The sequence below is a fragment of the Epinephelus fuscoguttatus genome, linkage group LG23 (assembly GCF_011397635.1).
Source record: "Epinephelus fuscoguttatus linkage group LG23, E.fuscoguttatus.final_Chr_v1".
NCBI lineage: Eukaryota > Metazoa > Chordata > Actinopteri > Perciformes > Serranidae > Epinephelus > Epinephelus fuscoguttatus.
Window position 1 is genome coordinate 27841355 of NC_064774.1, and position 11379 is coordinate 27852733.

Below are 11379 nucleotides of genomic sequence, written 5' to 3' on the forward strand. Positions count from 1 at the left end.
CATGCTAACATTGTCACAGTGTCAGTGTTTGGGGACGTCAAATTTCATGGCAATTCATCAAACATTTGCTGGGTATCTCACTGAAAATTGTAAAGGTCAACCTTACAGTGGTGCTAGAGGAAAAGGACATTTTTGCCTGGACCAAAGAGACAAAGAGGTAGGCTGATGGACCAACCGACCCACTGACATTACCATCTAATACATGATATCCATCTATGGTCAAGTTTCCATCCAAATGTAGCTTCAATTTTAACCAAATTTTCAGGAAATTGGAAAAAAAGCAAATTAATGCACATTCTCAGCTACTACTAGTAAATACTGGGAGTTTGGGGCATCAATAGGGGTAACTGGGTGCCATTAAATCATTGCAGAGTGACAATCAAATCTCAATGTGATAGAATTCATTTAAGGAATACTCAATAATCAGTTTTTCAGTGACGAGTGATGTTTAAGTGACATGCTTGATGTACGCAGTGGTGTAATAGTAGCTGATGAGGTGGGTGTACTACGTAGATGGGTATGTTATGAAGCAGGAAGTGGTCTCCCATATATTTCAATATTTTTTTGGCTGATAGGTGGGTACGCTGTAACCAGCCAGAAGTACCCTGTAAACCTGCATATACCCTTCACTATACCACTTAATATACGTCATGATTCAGTAGCTCTACTTCCATTGCACTTAGTCATATTTTGTTATATATTTTGTTGTTTTGTTTTTTATCATTACTCCTACTCTTCCACCTTTTAGTAATTGCTTTTCATGTCAATGGAGGGAGAGGTTGTTCTGCATGTGCAATTATTTGTTTTCTCTCAAATTGCATCTGACACAGATATAACATGATATTATATGAGTCTCTTTGAACCAAACTATCCTGAGCTTAAATATGTGTAAAGGCGCTGCATAAATGGCAAGTTAGTGTGAGCGGCAACATCAAAACAAAAGACACCCCGCCTCTCTAAACCTCTTTGTAAGAGCTCAGTGGCACAAACTATTCTCGCAGTGAAACAATGAAACGCACAATAAGGAGCTTCACTTTGACAACAGCTTTACTTCTCTGCAGCCTCAGTAAGTACTGACACTTGATTATACTCAGTATCAAATCATGTAACCAGAGACCCACTAGAATTTCAACTTGCAAGCTGGAACTGAAGTAATTGTTGTCTTATTACAGTGTCATCGCAAGTACAATGAAATCGGGTGGCTATCCATGCCGGTGCAAAAGAGCAAAATTAGAGGCATGATTACAAAATAAGATATATAAAATATAACTATAAAAAGGAAATAAAAAATCATAACAGCACATATTCACACATGCCATAGTGCACATTATGCTTATGGGTATAACATCACATCGCGCAAGAGATCACAGTGTATTATTGAGAGCAGTGATTGCTTCGTGATAATGCTCTTGTTGTCTCTGCTGTTTGTTTCAGGCTGGATCTCTGTCTCAGGTTCTGAGTCTCACACTGTGGAGGTCCAACTTGGTGAAGAAGTCACACTGACGTGCATCAACATTTCCAGCACTTCGACTCAGACTGACTGGTTCAGACTGATCAACAGAACCAAGCCCAGCTGCATCTCCTCCATGTTTGAGGCTGATGGTGAAGCTTCGTTCTGTGACGGATTTCAAAGTGGATTTGAAATGAGCTCCAACATCTCCACTGTCTTTCTGAAAATCAAGCGGGTGGATTTATCTGACTCTGGACTGTATTTCTGTGGATTCTACAAAGACACACATACAGTCATTAGCGATGCAACACATTTAAAAGTTCAAGGTAAGAATAAGGTGTACTTCTTTCAGAAATCATGTTTACAGTATATCTCAAATTTATTTCACAGTATTGGGAAAACAGCTTAAAGACAAATAAGAACCAATACTTCAAATTGTTTCTTCTTTTTTAAAAGGTAATGAGTGAATCAGACGGTGACAAGGATTTTGAGACTGAAAGTATTTGTGATGTAGAGGAGCATAATGGAATGATAAACCTAATGAGTGTGATCCTGGGTGGTGTGACTGTTCTCCTCACTGTAGTCGTCATTGCTCTGGCTGTTAAAAACAGAAAACTTCAGACAGGTACAGTTGATTTATTAGTTGTTGCACATCCTGTTGTATAAACTTGTAACAAATAAATCCAAAGCAAAGTATCTGGTCAGTGATTCTTATCTAATCAGACTGATCTTTTGTCACATAGCTGAAAATGAAGAACTGCATCCGGAAAGAAACAAGGTAAAGTATTAGCCTATAGTCTATAGTCTTTAATGGTGGTATGAATTAGTATTTGACTTTTGTTTTAATCATTAATCAGTGCAAGTACTGATTCTGTGCTGGTTTCTAAAACATGTAGTTGGCACTGCATGGAATATTATCTATGACCGTCAATACTCAGCCTGTTCTTATTCCTGTTCTTATTCCTAGGGCATCAGAAACAGCAGCTTGGTCAGCATCTGATTCTGATGCATACGTTGCCCCTGTAGCAGGGGTCGCGTTAACCGTATATTCTCGTTCATTGACCGGTTTTTTACAACAATGACATTGTCAATGTCATTTTGACTGGTTGCAATTACCACCCCTGCCCACTTGGCAGCAGAGTGCACAGTCAGTGGTTTAAGTGGCTGCCGTTTTCACACTGCAGAGAAAAAAACATTCATCTGCTTCATGTAGCGTTGTTGACATAACGCCCTGGACACACCGGATGTGGAACCGAAGCGCAGCGCCCAGCAGCGGAGGCAGTTTTCAACTGGCGCCCATGTTAACCTATCTGACTGTCCTCACAGGCCGCTGAGCAGAGCGGAGCGCCCGCGGAGTAGAGGCAGCGCTTCAGTTCGGCGTCTGGTCTATTTTTCATGCGAGCTGCGAGCGCTTCTGTCAAGCTGGATAGAGTGGATCGTACCAAACAGGAAGTCGGGCACAGAAAAGACGAGAGAATCCGGCCAATTTTCAAAATAATATAGCACGCACTGTGGAACGTAAGGAGAAAATATCGTGTTTATAATTTAAAAAAACACAACAGTGCATAACCGAACACATTTTTCAATACCCTAATCACTTCATTACAATTTTAATTTTGTATCACTGAGCCTACAGGCATAACTACATAACGCCCTGGACACACCGGACACGTTAGTGCCTTCCGGTGTGTCCAGGGCGAAGCCTAATGGCATGAGTGTGTGCATGTCTGTTAATCTTTTCGTTCATGTCCTTATTAATGCACACTTTATAACTTGCTTGTTGGATTCATTAAAAACGAACGCATGAAAACCAAATGTTGAATATATTTATAATCATTTAAAATGGAAAATTAAAATGACTGGTAAAAATAGATTATGACCGGATTTTTGTGACCCTGTTGGTCAAAATGACCGGTGACGAAGAAGTCTAGCGCATCATCTGCCCTGTAGCATCTGACAACGGGCTTTCAGCTAACTCCAGTGTAAACCCATCCACAGCATGCTGAATTTTTTAACAAGGCTTCGCAGTTGATGTGTCCAACGTGTCACATGGCACACATGACTTGTTCACTGATGCAAGGTACATGACAAGTGTACTTATTTTATTCTGAACTATGGTGGTGCACTGGTTAGCACTGTCACCTCGCAGCAAGAGGACCTGGGAACCTGGGGGGGTTCAAACCACAGGGTGAGGGAGCCTTTCTGTGCAGAGTTTGCATGTTCTCCCCGTATCAGCATGGGTTTCTCCAGGTACTCCGGCTTCCTCCCACAGTCCAAAGACATGCAGGTTAACTGGTGACTCTCTATTGCCCTTGGGTGTGAATGTGAGTGGTTGTCTGTCTCTATGTGTCAGCCCTGTGATAGTATGGTGATCTGTCCAGGGTGTACCCCAGCCCTTGCCCAATGTCAGCTGGGATAGGCTCCAGCCTAATGAATGAATGAATTATTTTTTTTCTAAACCTAACCAAGTAGCTTTGTTGCCTGTGCCAACAGTAGTTTTAGTGACAAAACCTAGGTTTCCTCAGGACACAGAATTTAATTGTAAATAGACATTATGTGTGTATTAAGCAGAAAATCGACATGCCATCTTCAAGAGTCTGATGCTATGTCTGACCGAAATTGATAATTGCGGTACCTCAAGTCACAGTTTAAAGTGTAGGCCACTGACCAAGGTGCCATATGTGACGAGTTGGGAGTGAAAACATTTTAAAATACTCTGATTTGCAGAATCCATGCACTGATGACCTGAACTCTGCAGCGCTGAGGTTCCTTCCAGAGACAATAAGGAACAGGAGGCCTGAATCAGAGAGAAGTGGAGACTCGTGTCATTTACACCGCCAGCAGATAGACTCAGGAAGCAACTGTAACTGCAACTCTCACTGTAACATTGCAACATTGCAACATTTGTTTAATAAAGTTCCTAAACTGGTCAGTTCATCTTTGTTTCTTTTTTATTTTGTCTGCCTCCATTTTTTCATTTGACAGGGACAAAAACATAACTGATGAGGGTAAGATAAAAGGGACACTGATGACTGTTAAACTTACTCATATGGAGAGTCAAATGGTTTGTCAGGGGGAGGGAGAAATGAGTGAGATATCCCCTGACAGGAAGAGACAGCTCAGTGTGGTCTGAGCACAGCTAACATCAAAGTCACAAGGCCAAGTTAGTACAAAAGAAGCTGACTACTTTGTTTGTTTGTTTTGTTGTTGTTTGTTTTTTTGTTTTTGTTTTGTTTTGTTCTACAAAATATCGACTTATATAATTGTACAAACTGAAAAATATTGATTGAAATACATAATAATAGAATGAACCAGCACCTAATGGTGACAAACTGTCTGCATGATAAATTCTCCACCACAGGAAGACTTCATGACCACAAAAATCAAACAGCTTGTTGTTTTTAAAGCCTAAGTAATGCTACTAAAGTTGTCATCACTTCACTTCTGCCCATTGTCACTTTCTTCAAAGCCATGTTGTACAGTTTACTGTTATCTTTCATTCTATTTGCATGCAGCAAGAACTGTATCGATTTCTGTAGTATTAAATATCCAGTGTAATTTGCAAAGGGCATTAGGATCACTTTGCCTAAAATCTATTTTTGTTAAAAACATTAAGTATTAAAGTATTTTTTCTTGTTAGTATTTTGGTTCTTACATGCTTCTTTCTCTCTTGCTCTCAGTCTCTTTTTATAATTTTTCCTTGATCGTAATCTCAAGATGATTAAACAAAAGCATATTTGAGGTTTGATGGAGGAGGAGCCAGTAAAGAACGTTGATCATTTTCAAACGTCCTTATAGGTAGAGTCTGCAGGGAGGGAGGTACACTATATTTTTCATATCTGACTGGACAAACTGACTTTTTTTTTTACTTTCTAACTGTCTCCATTGTATACTGACACATAGTGAAGTGAGTATTAAAAATCGGAGGGGTGGCTTTGTTTGTTTGCATGCACTTGTGGGCAACAACAAGCATTGTGCCCGCCTCCGTGTTATTTTCCACTGTGGTGAAAACACTTTGTGTTTCAGCTAAAGCGAAAGCCACAGGAAGACTGGCTGTCACCTCTCTGCAATAACACCACAAGCAACAAGAGCTTTACTACTTTCACACAAAAGCCTAACAACTTTATCTTAAAAGGTGAACATATCTTGTTTATGTATATGTAGAAATGCAGTCCAGTCAGCAGTGAAATACTCTTTTGTCAAATTGTTGGGTTCTTTGCAGATGACACTGATCAATTTCCTTACACTTATTTGACTCTTTTACCTTTTTACATCAGCACCCTGCTTGCAGAAGAAAATGTCTTGAGCAGCATGATACTTGCACAGCCAGATGACAGTGTCTTCCTCATTAAACTGGCATACCTAAAAACAAGGGTGGATATTTTATTTGACTGTTGGGGGGCACTATTAACAAACAAAAATCTAAAGAAGCTCAGAGGGACACTGAATGTACTGTTATTATTACAATACTGTTATTAGACCCCTTATGATGCAGACTCTATCACACACAAAAACATGAAGTAAATTTTGTGCCCGACTGAATCCAAGTAACAGAAATATCATCCTGCCAGACAGACCCCTGGAATCCTTTAATACACTCAGTTACAGTGTATGTAAAGGTGTGGACACACCACACCAACATCAAAGAACTAAGCGGTGCCGAAGCCAACTGTTGCGTCGTCTCACGCCACCTCATGTAGCCCTGTATCAGTTGCATTTGAACACACTACACGCACTACATCCGGACGGCCAAGTGGCACGTACATTCTGCGCCTGCGTGAGAGGAAATAACGCAAAAGGGAAACCGGAAGTCTGAGGAATGCATGAGATAAAGTGGAGTCCCGTCAGCTGAGGGTTTCCTATCTGTGCAACTGAGCACCGCAGCCCCTCCATGGACTATTGTATCCAGACAGTCCGGGTGTTTCCTCCGCAGGCTCCATTTCACTCAGCTGCCCGACAAACCCGCTGCTTCATCCCACTTTAACCTGAATAGCAAACCAGGGCTCAGTGCTGTGGTTGGATCCAAACAGAGAGCCAGGGCTAGCCCAGAGGCTAGCGGAGGTTAGCCCCGGTTTCACTACAGGCAGATTCACTTGCTACAGGGGTGAGGAAATAAAACCTGAACAGCCAATCAGAGTGATCTCTCTCACCAACAAGCTCTGCCACTGATTCAACATTCTCAGGCGGCTGAAAAGCCGCTGACGCTGTCGCCGTCGCTGTCGCCGTCACTGTCGCTGAAGTGCCAGTGCAGGACACACTGCAAAAACTAGGCTGACAGACGCTCACCGACGGCCCAACTTTGGTCAACGGCTGACCGTCGGCTTGGTGTGTCAGGGCCTTAAGGTAATTGCTATTACTGTCACTGTACACTTACACTTGTAGGCAATTTGTACAATAGGATGTGTGATTTCATTATAGCTCTTGATTTAAAATAGATCTGGCAGGTAGAGCTTGCTGTAAAATTTGGATGTGTGGCAGAGTATTGAAATAATAACATGTAAATGTACCATACTCCCCAGGAAGAGGGAGCGAGAGAGAAGACTATATCAACAGTAGATAATAGTCACATGAATGGTCCTGGCTGAATGCATATCTGCAGGTCCACATTATATCCTCCTGACACCCTGTGTCCTCATATGAGGACACTACATTTAAGGTTTACTTGACCTTATACTTCATTCTACTTAACTTAAACCTGTTATCCTCATTTGTGGACACTTTTTTGTGCCATCTAGTGGCAGTAAGACCACAACACACTAATCCATATAAAAACAAGATGGCAGCCATCTCTGCCAAGTCAGTCCACAGCCGATCCCGACACAAAAGTGGACAAGGTCCAAAATCTGATCACTTTTTATGGTTGAAACTTGTTTAGGTATGACTAATAATGTTTGCAGTTTGATATGGCAACATTTAAACAATTTTAGCAACAGTAACAAGCTAAGACTCTGTTTATTAGGAAGTACTCATTTGAAGACACTGGGACTTAATTATCATCTTGTTTGAGGACACTTGGACTTCATTGTTGTCACCCTATTGTGGAGGATACAGTAGCTTGAATGTTTGGTACAGTGCTTCAAATGTAGCTCCTGCCATCTGCTGACGCTTTTTGGGGACTACAACAACATGTCGGCTGGCACATGAACAGACACAGTGACTGAAATAATAGTTCAAGTAATAAAAATACACGTCGTGAAAGATGACCAGGGATGATTGGTGAGTACCATTGTGTATTGTGTCTTGTCTGTCGGCCAAGTCACGGCACGATTTTACACAATCATATAATGTGACATAGTGACTTTCAGAACGGGCAGAAAAGTTGTGTGACGTTAGTGTGTACCAGGCATAATGCAAGTCTTAGTCTGACCTGTCTGTCAGCGAGTCCTCCTCCACCTTTTTTTAGACTCCACCACAGACAATGGCAGCATTTCTTCTACCACGTAGCTAGCCACAGGCTTCGTGGCTTCTTTCAGACTGATAGGTTTAACGTTATCTCCATTATTAGAACCAAAAGACAGCCGTTGCTGTTTCGGAGCTGAAGGACCAGCGTTCTAAAAGTAAGAGAAGTAACTGATGGCTTGTTTGAAAATGTATTCAAGTATTTGATGACTCAAACAGCAAACTAACGCGTTAGGTTACTCGTCACTGCAAAAAGTAATCAAAGTAACGCGTTATACCCAACTCTGTTGGTCACATGTCCCTCCCACATCCAGGTGGCATCTTGTGCTTACTTCATTTGAGGGATATTATGAAGTGGACCAAACCAATTACAAGCATGTGAGGGGGTTGGGCACAATCTATCTCAACATAAAAGTGCACTGGTTTGTGTCTGTAGTTAGCACAAATGTCCAATCCAGCAATAAAATAAAGATTTAATTGGAAAACAGAAGCATATGCTTCATCCTGTTGCCCGTTGTTGTCAGAAAGTGTTGAGTTCAATGACAGTGACACTGTTAAAGAGAAAAACGTACAGGAATCCAGTATCATTTGCAATTGCAACAAACAGCATCATCAGCAAATTGAAAAGGCAGCAAATCAGCAAACATAGAGAGGTTTCACAAAAATCTAATAATATGAAAAAAGGGAATACAGGGGATATTAGGAATAAAGGCATATCTCTATAGGTCTGGTTTGAATAAAGGCCTTATTCTCTCTGCAAGTTATTTTTTAAAAAATAAAAATTTTTAAATTTTATATACTTTATTAATCCCCAAGGGGAAATTCAATTTTTCACTCTGTTTGTCAATTACACACAAGTCCGAACACACACGCACAAACTGGACCTATACATGCACTAAGTGGAGAGATGTCAGAGTGGGCTGCACATGACAGGCACTCCGAGCGGTTTGGGGATTCGGTGCCTTGCTCAAGGGCACCTCGGCAGTGCCCAGGAGGTGAACTGGCATCTCTCCAGCTACCAGTCCACGCTCCACATTTTGGTCCAGACGGGGACTTGAACAGTCGACCCTCCGGTTCCCAACCCAAGTCCCTATGACTGAGCTACTGCCGCCCCAGTTATCCTCCTGCAATGATTACTGAGTTCCTTACAACCTTCCTGTATTTTGGAAATATGCTTGTCTTACCAGATATATTACTACACAGATCAATCTTAATTTAATCTGCATTCATTGTAGACTTTGGTCCATACCATGAGTGATATAGCCCAAGAAAAAAATTGGTTCTCAGTTGTCTATTTTTAGTCTCAAGCCCAATTTTCCACCAAAATACTTACACCTACACTTGTTATGCATCATGTGACTGCAGCTGGTATCTGTTCAGGTCTATTGACAAAGTTTCCCTATGCACAATACAGGCAGACAGAGTACACCGCAGCGTCTGCCACATTGTGCTAATTTTATGCTGACTTGAAAATAGAGCATTCTGTGTGAGTGGAATTGTAGTTTATTGTGTGGTCAGTGATTGACAAAGTAAATATAGTAAAACCCACCTCCCTCTTTAAACCTCCTTCCTGCAGCTCGGTGACTTTAAGCTCCATAGCAGTGAGACGATCATACGCACAACGATGAGCTTTACTATAATAACCACTTCACTTCTCTGCAGCCTAAGTAAGTACTGGCATCGCTCTTACTACATGTTTAACATTTGGTTAGTTTAGTAAACACAAGCAAAACAGAATTTAGCTGTGCCCACAGATATTTAGGACTACGGTTACCTGTTAGTGCGTTATGAGCTTAGAAGTCTCTGCTGTTTGTTTCAGACTGGATCTCTGTCTCAGTTTCTGAGTCTCACACTGTGGAGGTTCAGCCTGGTGAAGAAGTCACATTGCTGTGCTCCAACTTTTCAAGTTCTCCCACTCAGACAATCTGGTTCACACTGGGCAACAGAACCCAGCCCTGCTGTATTTCCTGCATGCATAGTTCTGTTGAGCCAGCTTCTTTCTGCAATGGAGCTGAGAGTGGCAAATATGAAATGACATCCAACATCTCCACTGTCTTCCTCAAAATCAAGCATGTGGATGTGTCTGACTCTGCGTTGTATTTTTGTGGATTTTACATGAGCAGATACTCTGTAATTGTCAATACAACATTTTTGAAGGTTCAAGGTAAGAATGTTACACAGTATCATTTAGCCACTAACACAAAGAAAACATACAGAATATATTGTATTTCAACATGCTGAAAGTTGGAAATGGAGTAATGTCAAAATGAAATGAATAATGTGATGGTAATGGAAGGCAGGCTTAAATGTTCTCCCTGCCTCTACTTAAAACTGTATGTGACATTCAAAGTGTTCAAATAGCAAGCACTAATGTGCTATGTAAAGATGTAGTGCAGTGATGGCATCCTAAACAGAGAGTAAAGTCACGCTGCCTCTGTGTGTGTTGTAATCTGAGCTTCCCTGTACATTGTCATGTTAGATGGTCCGCATGTGCATGAATGTTAGTGTATGTGTCCCTGTCTGTGCTCCGAATGGTGCTCATACGGTGCCGAAAAGTCCATCCTGGCCAACAATGGCGAACCACTGAAGCATAACACCCACTCTCCAGTTTCCCCCTTGTTAACACTGTTAGCTGCTAGCTGCCAGCACACCCACCTCCATGTTGAGTTGTGTGCAGGTATCCGGCTCAGACTCTGAATCATAAGCCCTTTTCATACAGAAATCGTACTACAGAGCCTCCTCAAAGTCCCTTCTTTATGCCTCCTTTGATTTTTAACACAGAACCAAACAAAGGCAGTATTGTGCCACCCCAGTGTGTGATTTTCGACAGCATGCCAGCATTGTGGAAGCAAACGAGGCATGACATCAAACACAACAGCGTCGGCCTCTAATGTGACATATTACATACGCATCAGCAGGGCTTTATGAATAATAACAATGGCATTTACATGGCAAGAACAATCACATACCACCTCTGTTATATGGTGGATGATCTCCTCCTCTGCTCCGAGGGTAAGGAGCTCCTGGACCTCATTGTTTCTAATTTCCAGACATTTCTAGCCACTGCTCTTCTTTGAGGTTACTGCTAACTGCTACTGGTACTTCTTCTACTACTTTTCAAATTTCCCAGCAGTGGGTCACACACATAATACATGATCAAAACGTCACACCCATCCCATCCATAGTCCCCTCAGGCCAGCAGTCCTTTTTATACAGATGCTGTTTTGGCACCGTTACTGCCTCTGCTACTAGCTTAAAGGCAAGACAACTCTATCCCCCGGCAGCGATTCTACCTTTTCAACAGATTAATCTCAAGTCATCACATATCACTTTCACGTCTACATATTACACACCATGGGCTCTAGTTTTGCAGACCGGGCGCGGCGGGGCGCAGTGCACCTGTGCTTCACCAACTGGGTGTGGCCAGGCGGATTTTGCAAGTTTGACACACCTTGCGCCTGGCGCAGCTGCTCCTCTATCCCACCTCCGTCCTTCCTCCCGGCGCAAGTCGGATAGAGGGAGGAGAGAAG

At 41.9% G+C, this 11379-nt stretch overlaps 1 protein-coding gene across 1 annotated transcript; it reads left to right on the forward strand.

Annotated features, from left to right (window-relative positions):
- The first annotated feature begins 859 nt into the window (after positions 1 to 859).
- LOC125884352 (uncharacterized) lies at positions 860 to 5523 on the forward strand. Its single transcript, XM_049569248.1, has 6 exons — positions 860 to 1066; positions 1435 to 1789; positions 1915 to 2075; positions 2194 to 2228; positions 4178 to 4331; positions 5477 to 5523. Exons 1-6 carry the CDS (start codon positions 1009 to 1011, stop codon positions 5521 to 5523), a joined length of 810 nt encoding a protein of 269 aa, XP_049425205.1. The 5' UTR covers positions 860 to 1008.
- The last annotated feature ends 5856 nt before the right edge of the window (positions 5524 to 11379 follow it).

Excerpts from the sequence above, each read along its gene's own strand:
- LOC125884352 (XM_049569248.1), top strand. The coding sequence starts at position 1,009 with ATGAAACGCACAATAAGGAGCTTCACTTTGACAACAGCTTTACTTCTC. Across the intron at positions 1,790-1,914 it reads GTTCAAGGTAAGAATAAGGT|TGAATCAGACGGTGACAAGG; the intron begins GTACTTCTTTCA and ends AAAGGTAATGAG. Across the intron at positions 2,229-4,177 it reads TGCATCCGGAAAGAAACAAG|AATCCATGCACTGATGACCT; the intron begins GTAAAGTATTAG and ends TCTGATTTGCAG.